Genomic DNA, 18,077 nt, shown 5'->3' on the forward strand with positions numbered 1-18,077 from the left:
TACCATCAACAGAATTTAGTACTGCAATGACAATCTAACACTTTTGCATCATAAAACTTGCATGAACACCGAAATTTGATTAAAATTTGTTGAAAATCATAAGCTGGGACTCACATGCGATTACTTTTACGGTACGTAGCCAGAATGATAGCAAGTCAGTCCCATAGCCAGCTACGACCGGTGATGAAAAACAAACTACTGCAAATCGATGGCGGTGCTATACCGTGCGTTTGGAATGAATCTATCGCTGGTCAATTCATAAATGACCTTCTTTCGTGCTTTATTAAACAAGTTTTTTGTGAGAAGCATAACACAATATACCTACCAACTGCGCCGCTCAAAATAAAATTAGATTTTGTTTTTACATACTGATAAATTCAAAGTCAGTTTAGGTGTAGGAACTTGTTCTAAATATTCCTGAGAGCGGACACACGTTCGTGACGGCGGACAGCTTTCACGTAGCAGTGGAAACAAATATGAAAGAATACCTATAGCTTAGGAAAATGTTTGCTCCGTTAAAAAACAGCTAAGTAGCGTACCGAAGTATTTAATATGACTGACAAATTCTTCAAAACGAAATTCACGACAATAATTGAACAATTCTTAAGCACGTCGTTACATAAAATACGGATAAAATACGAAGAGTAGTATTTACTCAAGAATGCTTCAACTAACAATACAGTGACACACCTAAAGCGTTCACTGTCAACAAACAACAGCTGAAAGAAGCTACTGGTGGAAACTTTGTCTTGAAGAAAACATTGTACTATCAGCTAGAGCCACACGATGTAGAACGCGTAAAATTTAATCAAACCTCCTATCGAATATCACTTGGTACATCCAATTCTAAACCTGAAGACCATTAGTTTTGGTAAATATCACATTTTTCATAATCATTATTGGCTGTGGGGTTAAATTGCGAAGATTTTTTCAATGGGACCGACTAGCGATCACTTTTGCTATGGGACAAACCAACTTGCTATTTTTTTCATAGTTCCTCAGAACAAAGTATTCAAAAATATTTGTTTTATCGAAAGTAGATATAAAAAGGAATTGATTCCATAAATAAACTCAAAATAGATAAAAATGCAATTGGGACAGACTTGCCATGAGCGGCAGTAAAGCTCAAACTAACTCTAACGTTTCAATATAGGTACTTTGAAAGAGATCCTATAGACAGCTATGACAACCTATCGTAAAGCTTTGTACGAAAAACGGTACAACTATATGTAAGTTTTTTGAAAAAAACAATGTCAGAGTTTTTGAAGAAAAAAAAATGTACTATTTTTATAAAATGTTTTTAATAAACTTGTAGATCCCCTTAGGAAGGCCAAGTTCAAAGGCCGAAACGTCGGACATAAAATCTAGTAGCGTTTTGATACACCCCTAAGACTGAAAAAGCCGTATTTCCCTTGAAATAAATTACAAAGTTTTTGAATGTCGAACAAAATATAAACATCTTTCTTTCTTCCTTCAGTTCACGAACATCCAGGTCTTTTATATTGTTTTTAAGACCAAAACGTTGATTTTTTACCGGTCGTTGAGTATTGAAATATACTTTCAGGAAAAATAACATAAATCCCGACGCATTGCAAAATAGAACTATTATTCTAAAGAAGTAAATGCCATATAAGGCAAAGCCTGTTTAAAACAAAAAAAAATTTTCTTCGTTCGGATAAATTTGAAATATGTTTCAAAAATTTGATTACAGTTGATTGCTGACAACTCTCAAACTTTCCGTGACACTTATTAATTAGTAGTGTCAAATAAATATATTAATTAAAAAATTGCGAAAGCTTCGACTTGACTTAGTGGCAATAATAAATTATAAGTCAGAAAAAAGACAACGTGGTCTATTCGTTAACCCGCACGCGGGGGGATTTTTCGTGGTCTTTTGATAAGCCACCCCCCGTCTCCCTATATATGACTACGTGTTTGGGAACGGCCCCTTTGAAACAAACCAAAAATTATTTTTCTTTCAACCAATCAACAGTTAGAATGGAATGTTGTAATGCAACAAACAAATAGTTTTCTCTTTACTCAATCAAGTTATTCGAAATCATCCTCGTTCTCTTATTTCTCGTTCTTTCTAACCTTTCTTTTCTTCTACCTTGTATATTCGTCAAGTGCAAAGTCAGAATCACTTCTATGCCATAATCTGAACTTGTTTTTGACATTGTAAAATTGTGTGTCCCCTAAACAAGAGTAACATTTCTCAATTATGTGTTCAACGATAGCGAACCATTTACTTTTTATTCATTCATTGATCAAGTATACTCTTTTGATAACACGTTTAAAATATTTTTGATAAGGTACCTGGCAATTTTGAAACTTATGCTGACTTTGAAGTCAGAGTGTTTTGAAACAATACTAAAAATTCAGGCAATTACAACTTTTTCTGCTTAACACATCGATCACTCTGTCTGCACACTATAAGGCATGATATCTGGTCAGCCTAGTGATAGCAATGAACTATCTGATAAAACACATTTAAATACACTACGGTGTGCGAAGAGGAGTCCTCTAACACAGAGAAATCCGAAAAAACGCTTGAAAATTTTTACAAGTCGAGTAGCATAGAACATTTGGCCTGTAAGATAGAGCTTCAGAGCTTTAGTTTTGACAGAAATTGCTATGCCCTCCTAAACGAAAGACAAAAAGTGACCTCTTTAACCTTGTGGGCTGCAAATATAACCACATTTGATGTACGTAAAAGATGCGTAAAATTTATTCCTACAAACAAATTACTAGATACCTTGTAGCGCATTTGGACGGCTTCATATTCCTCGAATTTGACTTCAGTGATGACATGAATTTTATGCTCTGCGTGAATAAAAAATACCTCCCGCATGATGTTACGGTTTTGTCTTTAAAAACAAAAATTACCGGCTGAGAGTTTATTCTTCTATAACTGACTTAGTATACCAGATATCTGTTGAGATATATTCAGTTTAATTTATAGTCGCAATGAGCACAAACCAAAATAATGTAATAATGTGCATCGGAAATTTGGTCCGAAATTTCGCGAAATTTCGTAATCGTCGAAATTGGAACTTCAATTTCGCGAAATTTTAGGCGGAATTTAGCGAAATTCAACGAAATTTTTCGGCAATTTCGCGAAACCGAAATTTCGCGAAATTTCGGGAAATTTCGAGTTTTGCGAAATTATACGAAATCATTCGAAATCTCGCACAGCCTTATAAGGAACTGTTTTGAAACAATTCGGAATTTGAACAATTAGCTTGAATAAATATGCGAAATCTTTTCCTCATCCATCACCAAGTCTGTGAAAAACACTGCTCTGCTGTCATAACTTCCGTCCAGCAAGCTAGTTGTTGTGTTGCTCTAGTGCATGTTCAAAAAAAACATCGACGTCCTCTAAACCTTTAGAATAAAATAAAATGCAAAAAAGATCAGGCTTTGAGCTCTTATATAGCAGTTGTTTCTTTAGACAAATTCAATGAGACAAAAAGATCTGAGTTGAAGAGTAAATAATTTTATATTATAAAAGGCAACTCAAGCTATTCTTAGTTTACTTCGAGAACTAGTTTATTCTTGTGTCGCAAGGCGACTTTTACCAACCACAGCACATACAATGCCTAAGATATTTATTATCAGCAGAGCAGCTCCAACAAAAATCCAACATAGATTGCAAACGTCACTTTCCGATTCACCGTGTACTGCGATTTGCGTCCGATAGCAACGGCCTACTTTTCGATTCAGTGCATTTGCCCGTGGACCAAAATTGCACAGCGACGATTCCAAACAAACACTGAGACTGGCTGTCCATCCACTCGCGTTGTGGCCCGCCGGAATGTTATAATCCAAATTCTTTTGGCTGTAGTCGCATTCCGTAAGATTAACGACCGTAGAGAACCACATTGTTGAACGGTCAATCTGACTGATGACGAATTTATTGGGTGAAAGCTGTCCTTTGTAGGAAACATGACAATGGCTGGTTGTTTCGCCATTACAACTATTAATTACTAAGACAGGTAATAGAAATTGAAGGAGTCACAATCGTAATGTGGATATTATATCTTATGTAACCAATATTTACAAGTTCTGACCCGATTTTGGATTTGATAGAGAATGACGCATAGAACTCTGGATTCTTGAAGCCTAATTACTGGTAATAAGTCTTGTGTTTTTTCCCACAGCCTACTATTTTATTGCGCATAACTCAATTAGGCAACAGCATTTCTACATTAATACATTAATAGCATGAAGCTTTAGATACAGTTCATACGAACTATTGAAGGACTTCAGGACAAATTTTTCTAATATTATTTAGAATAATCCGTTGCCCATAAGATAACAAACGGCGAAAAATTTGTTACAATTGTTGGATGATTGGTATTGTGATCCTAATGTTGTTGGTAACTATTTGTTTTATTTTCTTTAAAAACTTTTCAAAACAATCGTGTAAATGAACTAATAGTTGCCAGTCAGTAGATTGGTTTGACAAAATTCCAAACTATACCAATTAGTTAGAGTAATATATGTTTGATATATATCCCATTTCACTATTTATTGAAGAAACCCTTATTTGAAGAAATCACTTATACGTTGATTGAATGCTAGTTCGAATAAAGATATGAGCGATTCCCGTTTAGACTGCGCAACTATTTATATGAAGTTGAGATTTCGTTTGATTGAAACCCCATATTGATTAAAAAACTGCATTTGTATAATCAAATTGATGAACTCCTCGTTAACTGGGAATTATCGTTTTTTTGTGGATCTTTCATCTCGAACTCTTGAGTTTTTTCGTGGAATTATTAAATCTAACATATCATTGGACAGAGGAAGAACGGTAAACATCAAAGTTAGTGGTCACCATAATGAATGTTTTTCCTTGACAAGTCTATTAATTACCGTCGCAAAAATCAATTTTTGGAACCACTCTATTTTAAACAGTCTAGCCCCTTAATAAATAGTAGGAGAGTGGTACCCAAGGCACGATCGCATGACGTAGGACTACGGCATTTTTCCATATATCGATGCTTCGAAGAAATCGTCTTCCGCCGATCCTTCGCTCGCTTCTGGGAATTGCGTTTATACATCATATTCATATGACGAGACATTGCACATTTATTTACTAAACGAAACTGCTATCGCTGTAAAACTGTAGTACAAAAATCTGGCGTCCGTATGTCACGGGTACGGTCTAGAAATAAAAATGATGATAAAATTTTTGAATGGTACCTTTTCTATCAGTTCGTCTGTTACTTGGAAACTTGGAAAAAGGGCAGAGCGTAGCAGATTGGGAAATGACAAGGAAAGTAAAACATTTTTGAAAGCTGCACCAGCCGCGGTCGACAAATGAACACTAAGAAAAAGGTGAGAATTCGATTATAAGCTTATTTGAATGGCTTTTACCGCTATCAAAAAACTACCTACTATCTGCTTCAATTACATAATTTTGTGGCACCAGAAGGTGCCAGTTGCCGATTATTCTTTTTCTGGAGAGAACTTTCATATGTTACTCACATCAGTTTTATTAAATAGAGACTTATTTTTGTTAGGCGGAGAGTCAACAGGAGTACTGTAGAATCCAGATTGAATGAAGGATACGTGGTAGAGAGCCTGAGAATAAACCCATGCTAAAAGTCCTTTGACAACCAAATGGCCTGATTCTACTAAGATTGGAATCCACGACCATCCGCTTGCCAAAATGGTCTCTGTAACCTTGCGGATACGGAGTTCTCTTTTTCTCTGGTTATTTCGGGCAGAATTTTCAGCCATTCTGGGCATTTTTGCAGCTACCAAGTACTGCTTAACAGCCGCTAGAAATACGGGTGAAACCGAGTACGAGATAACCGGTGCTATTTTACCTTTTTTTTTCCTTTTCACGATCAGAAGTTAGCATCCTTATGATATCGTTACGGTTTTGGAATGAAAATGTTGGTAAAATGTTTGAATGGTACCTGTCATACATTTCGGATAAGCGTGGCGTGTGTACTAGAGCGAGAAAAACAACAGAAACAAAAACAAATCGCTCCAAAGTCAGAACGGTTGTATACTTTAATGTCGGCTGTGCTTGGGATGTAAGGTAGTGATTGGTTGCTCGGTGTGATTTAGACAATCCATGCTATTTACTACTTTTTTCAAAGGTGCCTCAATCAATTGGTTGTTTTTGTTACAACAACTTAACCGTAAAAAAACCTAAATTAATCCACCTAGCGGTGAGACTCAGCCTTTCTCATTCGAACTTATCATTTGTTAAAATAGATTTACACCAACACTTAAAAAATACACTTTGATAATTTCTGCTGGATTTATTATTCTCTTGTTGTTATTCTCATTAACACACAAATCATTTACACACATACACATGCAAATAACATTAAATCCTTTCCAATATATGATGCGATTTTGTTTTTGATCAAGGTATAATCGATTTGTACTCATATACAGCGTATAAATATTTAGATTGTTTTTGTCAATTTTAGTTAGTAGATTTCAAATAATTTATAATTAAATGTTGTTCCTTATACATTAATTTGAATTCTTTAACGCAGTTGATATTACTAATCGTTTCTGAGGGGCATCCAATGAATGTGCAAATACCAATCAATATGGGTTAGATTATACCCAGTGGTCAGAATCCGACCTCAAACCCCATTTTTAATCCAGATGATCAGTACGATTTGGGGTAGCGGTATGATACCCGGAGGCCAAAAATTCACTTTCAGACGCCATTTCAAATTACTAAACAGTAGCTTCCGGTTTCTGGAAACCAGTCTAAAAGGGACAAACATTACGCAGTGTGAGTTTTTTTTCAGTACCCGGGATGATGCGGCCAGGAATCAACTCCATACTTCATTTTGAAATCCTAATTTGCGACTTCCGGTTTCTGGAAAATATCCTTCAATTGCCAAATATAATCCAACAAAGCAGCGGTTCTCAATTTGGGGAACGCGTACCCCTAGAGGTACGTGAAAGCTTTCAGGGGTACGCGAAAGAAAAATCAGTAATGGCGGATAAAGCAATTTTTCTTATAATACTTCATTTGTTGTTCAAACTTGCTCTTGAAGCATGAGCATAGTAATCAAACAAACCATAATTCAATTTGAAACCTGAATTAGACTACCACAACATGATCTACCACTAGTCTACGCGAATAAAAAAAGGTTGAGAACCGCTGCGATAAAGGTATATCCACTCTTTGGATTTCAGAATATTGATGTTGTATTTGAAGGAATAATTGGAGCATAGTATTTGAAGTTTAACGTAATATTTGTACTAATTAAATAGTTTTTCTATCATATTATGTCCTAAATTCAAACTTTGATCAAAGCAGCTAGTTTTAAACAGCCTTTGGGTTTTGTTTCTTCGTAAGTTTGAGGAACAGGTTCGTTTGACACATGTTTTCTTTAAAAAAAAGTCGTGAAATCTTTGAGAGAATAGACTTTCAATATTTTAACAATTCAACACATAATGGTTGAAATAAAAGTCCAATTACACTGGTCAACACAAGTGTGGCCCCGAAGGTCAAACTAAAATAAATTAAAAATTATAGCTTTTCCCGTGAGTTTTTCTTTCTAGGGCAACTATTGTGAGCTTTAGAGCAGCATTTTTTTCGATTTTGTCAACCAGTATGATAATCAAATGTGATGGGTACCAAACCAGCAGCTGAACCCTTAATTGAAAACTAAGATTGTTGAAATCAATCATGCCATCTTTGCCAAAACGAGTGCATTTAAAAAAGTTTTCTGAACACGTTTCTCTTCATAACCTCCGAACTACATGATCACTCATCATAAAATTCGTTATTTAGGGGTTTTGAAAACAGTCCGTTCATTTGATACCTATTTTGTTCAAATCGGTTGTGTAGTTTCTGAGATTATGGAGTTTCATAACTTTTACATTTTGATACATAACAGACAAAGTTACAGTCCGATTATAATTAAATTCAATAGGTTCTTATCAGGCAACTAGACCTTTCTATTGCAACTTATTTAGAAAAATTGGTCCATCCATCTCTGAGAAAAGTGGGTGAGTTCAAACAGTCTTAGAAACATGTTTCTTGTCATAGCCTGATTTCACATTATTATACATAACGGACAAAGTTAAAGTCCAATAACAATAAAATTCAATACGGTCTCATGGGGCAATAAGACCTTCCATATGACACTAATTTTGTGAAAATCGGTCCTGTCATCTCTGAGAAAAGTGAGTGAGTTTAAACAGTCTTTGAAACACATTTTCTTACATAACTTTTGAACCACATGTCCGATCCTTATAAAATCATTTTACAAATGGTTCAAAAAAACCCGTTCTTTTGATACCAATTTTGTTCAAATCGGTTGTGTAGTTTTTGAGATAATAAAGTTTTGTGATTTTCACATTTTGATACATAACCTCGAAACTAAGAATCCGATTGCAATAAAATTCAATAGGGTCTTATGGGGCAATTAGACCTTTCATTTGCAATTAGTTTCATTAAAATCGGTCCAGAAAATTGAGATTGGGAGACCGTTACATACATACATACACACACACACACACACACACACACACACACACACACACACACACACACACACACACATACACACACATACACATACAGAAAATGCTCAGCTCGTCGAACTAAGTCGATTGATATACGAGATTCGTCTCTTTGGAGCACTTTTATACCTTTGGTTTTTTCAGTGATTGCTATACCTTTCTAAGAGAAAGGCAAAAATCTGATTAATTGATGCCAAAACCTCGATAATCTCATAAAAAAATATTGATATATAAGCGCTCAAACCATGATCACTTTTTCCATGGTTGATTATGATTATGGTTGATTATGTTCGATTATGGTACAAAAACAGCGCGTTGGATTGATATCATGCTTTTAGTGATAAATTTTGAACATTGTTATGTATAGCTAGAAAAAAACGTTAAAAAAAATTCTGAGTGATAATGTCAAAATACTCAAACGATTATAACTTTTTGGTTTTTCATTTTACGATCACCAAGTTTTGACAAATATTAGTACATATTGTTATCTTCAATGTGTGAAAAAATTAGATTGTAAAAAAGAGTTACTTTTTAAGATATTTAATATTTTGTAGCAATTTGGAAAATTGTAAATGAAAATTCGCAGTGTATATAGTTTTTAGAACCACAATTTTATTACCTACAACCTTGCTGAAGACATCTTTTCAATCAAACAAGCCGTTTTTCTGATATAGAAATTTTTATCTATCAGGCACTATTTTGGAAAGGCCCTTTTGAAGTAGCAGTCGCCAAAAAAAAAACATGTTTTTACCTATTTTCCATGGAATATCTCTATATAGATAAGCCAAATGAGCGAAGCCTTGGTACTACATTTCGTATCGGAATTCGACCTTCTGTTTTACTATACACAGACTTCGCAGCCGACTGTTAAGTGTACAGAACAATTGCGGGGCTAGCGCTACGATCCTACTGACACGGACAATCTCTCCCGAGCCGAGACTCAAACATACGACGACTGGCTTATTAAGCCAACTGGGAGAATAAGGATAGTAACCAAAATAGCACAAAAATGGCACTCAATGCCAATAATTATGAAAATGGCAAAAATGACATTACCGACAAAATATGACGACAATAACAAAACACATAAACGATTTAAAATAACTACAATATTTGCAAAGAAAAAATTATCCTAACAGCGAAATAAAAATGATTCAAAAAACTTGAAAATAGAAAAAAATAAAAAGTGACACAGAAATGGCAGTAAATGACACAAAAATGACGCAAAAGTGCAAAATTCATGCAAAAGTTTTGCATTGACACTGCTATAAAATAAGGCAACATTTCACAGTGATACAGAGAGGTAATTTAGGCAGACATGAGCTTTTAGCCATAGTTACTTCTAAAAAGTTGTTTCTTAAAGTTAGTCCTTTATTTAGGTGCAGATGAAAATAAGGGTGGTCCTAAAATCAGCGGAATAAAACAATTGACATTTTTATTTGCAGAAATTATTGTATACATTCTTCGGCGAAGTTGTAGATCAACTAATTTTATGTATCGAAGATTATGATTAAAAGTTTCAGTAATTAATCAAATAAAACTCTTTTTGTGCATAATTTTATCGAAAAATTAATGAAAAGTGAACAATTTCAAATGAACTTTATGGTGTTTCAAAAAATAGTATATCTCCAGTATTTTTTCACAGTAAAGTACAATATTTGTTTTTTCAAACGGTGCCAAACGATATTTTTTACGTTAGCCCCAAACGGAGATATAAATATCTAAAAAAGGCCTATTTTCAAAATAGAAATGTTAATAACTTTTCACCTGTTCAACATAACGACAATGTTTTTGTGTCAAAAGTTGCGTCTTTTTAAGCTTTTATAGTCATCCGTAGACAACTTTGTTATAAACTTTGAACCTTAAAAAAAAAATATAATAAAAAATAAAATAATAAAAAAATAAGCAAAAAAAATGTTTTTATGTTTTTATATTTAATACATTCTAGAAAAATACAGAAAAATGATATCCGGCATACAAAAGTAGATAATGACTTTGCGTCGTTGTTTTGAAAATTGTTACAGAACTACACAGAAACAAAACAAAAAAAACACACTCTATTGAATAAAAATGAATAGTGAAATAGAAATAGCTGCATTACTTGAGAGTTAACGAGTGACAAAATACGAAGTGCCCTGCCAATCGTTGCCAATCAGCGTGAGATAGGTCTCGTCGTCTATCTTCACCGCTACGTCGCGATTTGCCGGAAAACTCGACTTGAAACTGAAGAGCGTTGCACTGCAGTGACAGTAATTCACAGTGATTATGTGTTCAAACCTAAGTGAAGAAACTAATCCCAAAGTTAGCAAAAATATGCCACTGGAGAATCCACATTTGATTAGCAGCATTGCTGTTGTTGGGATGTAGCCTAGAATTATTTTAATTTCAAATTGGCTATATTGTAACGAAACTTGCGGACAATCTGTTCTTAAGCGTTTCAGTAGTCTGTATTGGGGCGTAACAGTATTTAACTGACTGAGAAAAGGAATTCAGTACAAAATGAAAATTTCAAGGATATACCCTGTTAACGTCAATATAGCTAGCAGCGCAAACCCAGTGAAAGTCACACGAAACGAGTCCGATGGGTCCAATGGGTCCGACTTGACATCCTAACGTCTTTACCTGTTGAATAGGGGCGTCTTAAAATGGCCAACGTCATAACTCAATGGGTCGTAAACTGTTAGTTTGGCTTCTATGACCACATCGTCGATCTCCACTACGCTAGCTTGGACGTATATAGTATACAACACGATACTGTCCCATAGTGCTTTGCCTACACCGTAATGCCTTACTTTTGGGCCGTAAGAACACAACGTAAGCACCAGGTGATCCCTTTGTGTAAAGCTTAATTCTTTTGGCTTGTTCTGCCAAGCTAAGTAAATTTCCCTGGATACTTTGTGGCGACCGGCCGCGAATAACGCGTGTAATGTTGTCTTCCAAGGCTGGAATTGTTGTTGGCTTATCCGCATAGACGAAAGACTTAACGTAGCCCCACGATAAATAATCTAGCGGTGTTAAATCGCATGATTTAGGCGACCAATTCACCGGTCCATTTCGTGAGATGAATTGCTCACCGAACTCATTCCGCAGTTCGCGCGATGTGTGGCATGTTGCTCCGTCTTGCTGAAACCACATGACAACAAGACTCAGCTCTTCCATTTTCGGCAAAAAAAAAAATCAGAAATCATCGCGTGATAGCGAGCGCCATTGACCGTAACGTTGCGATTTTGATCATCTTTGAAGAAGTACGGACCAATGATGCCTCCAGCGTGTAAACCGCACCAAACCGTGCATTTTTCTGGGTGCATTGGCGATTCTTGTATTGCCTCTGGTTGCTCTTTGATCCAAATGCGGTAATTTTGCTCATTAACATACCCATTTAACCAGAAATGAGCTTCGTCACTGAACATAATTTTTCGGTAAAAAAGTGGATTTTCGGCAAGTTGTTCTAAGGCCCAAAAATTCGATTATTTGTAAGCGTTGCTTAGGCGTAAGTCTGTTCATGGTAATGTGGCAAACCAAACTGAGTACATTAGACTTTGACAGCTGTTGGAATTCCCGCGTGAAATGTCAAATCTGAATACACGAAAAACCAAATAGCAGAAAAGTCTCCCTTTAAAAGTCGTTCAAGAACAGTTTCAAGATAAAAATTAAAATTCAAAAGTTAGAGCGCAAAATGTGTTTTTTTATATTGATCGAATGTTTTCAAAGATAGAGAAAAACTTTTTTCCAAAGAGTTACTCAAAATTAACGGAGCTATAACATTGTAGAACATTTTTTCTTCTATCTTCAAAGATCAAAAAGTTAAATACTTAACTTTATCGAAAGTTTTGGTCACCCTAATTTTCGATATTTTTTGTATAAGCACTTTATCATATGTAACAACTTTGTAGAAGAAAGTTTTTCTCTAAAATATTGCTATAGAGCTCTAGACCCAAATTTCCCCCTAAATTTGGTTTTTGGACCATTGTGCATTGACACCAAAATAAAATGGAGAACCCAAATATCAAAAAAGAGATGAAAACCGAATACTCAAAAATCCCCAGTTGAAGGACAGAGAGGTAAAAATGCTAAAAAGAATAAAGATTGAAAGATTGTCTTTGGAAGATGGAAGAGAAGTAAAAAGGGAAAAAGTTAAAAAAAATTAAATGTTGAAAAATTGAAAAATAAAGTAAAATTGAAGGTTGAAAAGTTAAGAAAATAAAAAAAATAAATAGTCGAAGACGTAAAAAGGTAAAAATTTTGAAACGGTCAATGTTCTGTTGGGAGAATAGTAAAAACATGGAAATGGAAGAGATAATAAATAAAAAAGGTAATGAAGATGAAATGTATAAAGGTAGAACGGTAAAGAAATAAAAAAATAGATTAAAAGGTAGAGGAATGAAAAGACAAAAAGTTAAACTGGCTAATAAACAAAATAGTAGAAAGGTATATATGTAAAAAGTAAATTGCTTGAAAAAGTGTCCTTATGCTCATCTGTACTGTAGCTTATGATAGGCATAGAACACTTATTTCGAAAGAGGTCCAACCTCAGTGGCGGTTTCGTAAATACTTAGGACTGGAACATAAGAAAAATAGTGAAGATAAACATCAAGCCAGTAGCGTGTGCTATAACAGTTTTTTGTTAGAAAAAAGATTGAAAACATATGATCTAAATTTAAATTAATAATAAAATATTATTTGATTCATTCAGTCAGAAACGATCTCAAGAAAACCAGCCCTCGTTATATTTTACTACTTTGTGACAAATTAAAAAATAATAACTATTTTCTCCCGCTTACCGTTAACAAAGTTTTATGGACCAAAGAATATTTAATAAAATAAAAAATAAGCGCTCTCACCATTGCCATCCGGGTCAGGAGCCAGCTGCCTGTATCGGAAGAAAAATCCGCAGAATTCTCTCCATAGTTTTATTCTTAAGCTCGATAAGTTGCTTCTGGAATTCTAGGATTAATACAAACTTTACTGAGCCGGTCACAAACACAAAACAAACTTTCACTAAAACAAAACACCATAGCACAACAATCTAAACACTATATAAACGAAATTTGCTATCACGTTGTTAAAGCACATGAACAATTTGTGACTTTTCGCGGTCGCGGCTTGCTCCGATCTGTTTGTCAAATTCTGAACTACCAGTTTATATTCGAACTTGGTAATTTCGTATAACACCTGTGATGATTTTGAAGTCCTGAGTAGCCTAGTTTTTAAGGTCTTGGATTCTGAAACTAGATTCGCATCAACAAGTAAACAGCCATGATGTTATGTCAAGCAACAAATTAACAATCAGTGATATTATCTACATAAAACATGCCTTAAAAAGCACCCGATCGAAGATAGGGTTGTTCAATAATTTCCTCATACGGCTTCACAAAGCACACCGCTTCGCTTTTCATAACATTACATACTTTTGTTTTATTTATTATTTTCATAATTGTTTGTGTTTATCCGCTATCATTTCTAGGTTGATTTGCTTGTCACATGTATTGATTTTATTGCATCGAAAGTTTGTTTTTTTTTTGCTTTGTTACTCTTACTTAACGAGGAGGATATGTATGTACAAGTATCTTGTAATAATTAGGTTTTTATCGGCCTTGCTTCTCGCCTCCCCCAGCAGATCTACGGGAATTGTGCCGGAGGGGAGACAGCAAAACCTTCTACAGTAAAGGAAAACCTACAACTTTTGCTTTGAAACAATGCGTGTGATTTCTTCTTGTGTTTGTGTGTGTATGTTTGTATTAGATAATTCTGTTTTTTTTTTGCTTTTGTCTCAGCACAAGTAGTAACTTTTTTTTTCATTAACTTATTTTATTTTTTGACAATAATTTACAAGGCACATGTAGAAATACGCTCATTCATTCATTCTTTTTTTTTTGCTGTTTACTTTTTTTTGTTTTTGTTCGAATTTCTACGGTCGATCGAACACTCGCACACATGCACAGACACGTTCATCAGCTACGTCGCTTGTCATTCGTAGGTTCTAATCTTGTTCTTTTTTCTCCCAGTGTTTTGTATAAATTTGCCTTTTTAGTCAAGAGTTCAGGAGAAGGGTTAACGGGGAACCTAAATCACATATCTAAGTAAGTGCTATCGTTTATTACAACAAAAAAAAAGTTTTTTGTTTCCCTTTTTTCTATGACTTATTTGATATGAAAATAAGTATATAAGGTAAACGTTTCAGTGTAGACTCTCTCGGAAAAGATTTGTTTGCATCATAATCGTGATGTTCGTTTTTTTTTATAATATATATGCATATTGCAAGAGTGGGAAGATTTTCATTTCTCAGATATGTAAAGTGGTAAGTTTTCTGGCTTGGGTTTCCATCAAAAACCAACACGAGGAGTCAGAAAAATCAGTATTCACTACAATAATGTATGGCAAACCTGTCTCTTTCTTTCTCGCGCTCTCTCTTTTTCTCTCGCTATTGATCTCTTCTCAGAACATCGTATCGTGATATGTTTCTCGGGAGCAGCCCTACTGTCTGCCATGTTTGTATACTAATCAGTTATTTTATAAACTTTATACGCTAAGTGATGCTTATAGTGTAATTTTGGAATGTAGGACTAACAAGGAAGAGCAAGGCAGGGAGCTTGCAGTGGGCCCTCTACACTTTCGTTGAGCAATTCCGACGAAAAAAAAAACAGTGAATGGCAAAAAGCCGTGGTGGAAAACGAAAAACTCGGAAACTTGGAAAACTCATGGCTTGCTACGTGCCTATTTCACTGTGATCAGTAACTTTTTTTTTTGCTTGTTCGTTTTTCAGACGGGAAGAGATGCCAGATCTACAAAAGTCCGTACAGATTATACGGATTTTTAGTGAAATTTTCGATACAGAAATTCGTGGATTGAACCAATTTAACGGACGCAGTTGTTAAAAAGTTCGGCATCTCTGCACGCAAGATCGTTCAAGCGAAGTGGCAAGGGGCAGTCGTTACTGCCTCCAACCCAGCGCATGATTTGAAATCTTTCGGTTTCATCTGCTTTTCGGTACAGTGACAACAATATTACTACTAACGTTTGCCAGGGATAGTGCGGTTCGACTTCGGTAATGTTTATGGCAGTTGACGTTCTCATAGCTACATGATTTTTGTTGTTCTTGTTTTGTTTTGATAGGAAACAGAGAAAACAAACACGTTTTCTTCTCACTTTCTATGCGTACTTGTAAAGAGGGTTTCAATACTTAATACAGTTTGGATAGATCGCATGGGGAAGCTAACTCAATAATTAAATAGGTGTTTATCGTAAAAATCACATTAAAATCATTTTTTCTAACTACGACTATCGGTCTGTTTGTCTGTTTCTCTCGGGTATGATGGAAAACAAAGTTTGCGATACATTTCGATAAAAACTAATCCATGCTACCAGTCGTCAACTTGCGTCGACCGCCTCTTCACAGCTTGCTCGGATCGTAGTTCTGGAATACCCACTTCTGTGCGTCAACCAGCGGATCGCAGTCCGCCATGATCAGCTTCTGCTTGCTTTCGTTGATGGCCAGACACTTGTCGGAAGAGCCGTGCCGCAGCAGCCGCGAGCTTGGCGAATAGTTCCAGAACTGGTTGCCCTTGGAGCCGTGGCACGGGTACAGTATCACCTCCTGGCCGGCATAGTCGAGACACGCCTCATCCCGGCGAATTTCGCCCGTTTTGCTCAGCATCCAGTACTGTGAAAAGATTACTAGGTTAGTTCTTCTTGTCACGGCGATTTAAAAAGCTGAGCTCGATACTGGCAAACGAATCAAAAGTTCTCTATCATTTTTCATCACTAACTAATGATTTGCTTGCACTAACATCGAGCGAATCTATGAAAAAAGCAACAATGTCTACTTGGGTTCGTTAATTTTAACGACATAACCTAAACAGAGAGAACAACATATTTACAGGAATCTGTTACCAACATCCAATCATTACCAGCTTGGCCTGTTTTTGTTTTTTTTTTCTTCCAGTTGGTCTGCAAAATGGGGTAGTAAAAAGCGGCTGGCACTTTTAGTTATTTGCTACCGGTAAAAGCTCTAGTCTAAAAATCAATCCTCAGGTTTTCCTATTCCATTTTTTATTTCCTCAAACTACAGCGAGGACATGCATTTTCGGGAGCTAATTTGTTTAGCTTTAGGTTCGTTTTGGAAGGGGGTTTTGTTTTTATAAGATTTGTCAGTTTTAGTCATTACAATAAGGATGGAAAGCTTTAGTCAATAACCATTTCCGAGGATCATAGTGCTTACAGAATAATATTAAATTAATACCAACACCCATACGCTTATCTACAATATTCTTAGCTCGCTGCTTTAGGGATTATTTGTTTCTTTTCAGCCCATTGTTTGAAATATCGTCGTGTCGCGGTTGTAGAACATAGATCGCAGTAGTCACTGATGTTGCTCCAGTCAATGCGAAATGAAATGTGGTTGGTCCAGTTTTGTGGTTATATTTTCACCAGTAAATTTTTTTTTTCGACATGTGAAAACGAAATAGTGAAAGTAGTGATTTTTTTTTGCAAAATTGCAGTGTTTCCGAAACTAACTGTGCTCAACATCTATCATGAACTAACAATAAAGTTTGGCTTGTGCATGCGGTTTATCAATACCAGAGTTGATAAGGTGAGTGAAAATTATAACTCTAGAATGTGAACATTCATACAATAGATTATTGCACACGAAAAATAACCTCACTTTTCTGACACTTCCCACGGGTTTGTTTACAAGGTGTTAGATTTTTTTTCCATTCACTGTTGAGTGATAGAAGTGAAAATAAACGAAACGAGTACGAAAAAAATGGGAAAACTCTCCGCCGTTGCTGTAATCTTTTGGTTTATTCTTGGGAACGAATTTTTAACAAGATACTTCCGCATTTTTATTCGAGCCAAAAATTTTACTATGAAAGCAAACCCGCGACAACTGTCAAATCTCTTTTTTCTTGTTTTTTTTTATGTGACGTCATCGTGCAATGATCTATATAAAATTTCTATGTTGTTGCTTTTTGTAGGTGTAAGACTTCAATCGAATTACTATGAGACTTTGTTGAAGGGTAACATGCCATCGTAGCAAAATTAAATTTTTGCCATACGCATTTTACTTTTAACAAAACGAAAACTCTTGAGTGTAAGACTACTAAGGGCACTCCAAGAGAAATCAGTGAGGGCCGATCATTGCGTTAAGTTGAATTATGAAAAGCTGTTTAAAGAAGTAGTGAAAAATGTAGGCACGTAACAACGAATATGTTGAAAAAATGAAACAAAAAAGAATAGTTAGAAGAAAACATAAAACCTGAAAACTGAACCCAAAGTAAAGAAACACGACGAAACAGTAAATATAATACGAAACATAACAAGAAAGCCGAAGAGAATTAAAAACCAGAAATACAAAATTAATTTAAAAAATACATAGATGTTGCTAAATGGAAAAATAAAAATCAAATAAAACTTAGGAAAAAAGACCCTATTGAAACAAATAAATTAGGAATAGCTTCCCCATTGCATTGTTGCTTACGAAAGTTATCGCAAATGTTCGAAGTTCGAAGCAAACTTCGCGTGTAGAAATATGTTCATGTCAATAACTTTAATCCAACCCC

The 18,077-nt window shown here is 35.2% G+C and overlaps 1 protein-coding gene across 8 annotated transcripts in view; it reads right to left on the reverse strand.

Moving 5' to 3' along the window:
- Positions 1 to 13,906: 13,906 nt before the first annotated feature.
- The window catches only part of LOC129725904 (putative polypeptide N-acetylgalactosaminyltransferase 9), a 205,657-nt gene continuing 201,486 nt past the window's right edge, over positions 13,907 to 18,077 (reverse strand). For all 8 annotated transcript variants that reach the window (XM_055682331.1, XM_055682329.1, XM_055682326.1 and 5 more), the window contains one exon: positions 13,907 to 16,177. In XM_055682331.1, the coding sequence (XP_055538306.1) occupies positions 15,908 to 16,177 (270 nt within the window). In that variant the 3' untranslated portion in view covers positions 13,907 to 15,907. The remainder of the gene's footprint in view (positions 16,178 to 18,077) is intronic.

This window comes from Wyeomyia smithii, chromosome 2 (assembly GCF_029784165.1).
Source record: "Wyeomyia smithii strain HCP4-BCI-WySm-NY-G18 chromosome 2, ASM2978416v1, whole genome shotgun sequence".
Lineage (NCBI taxonomy): Eukaryota > Metazoa > Arthropoda > Insecta > Diptera > Culicidae > Wyeomyia > Wyeomyia smithii.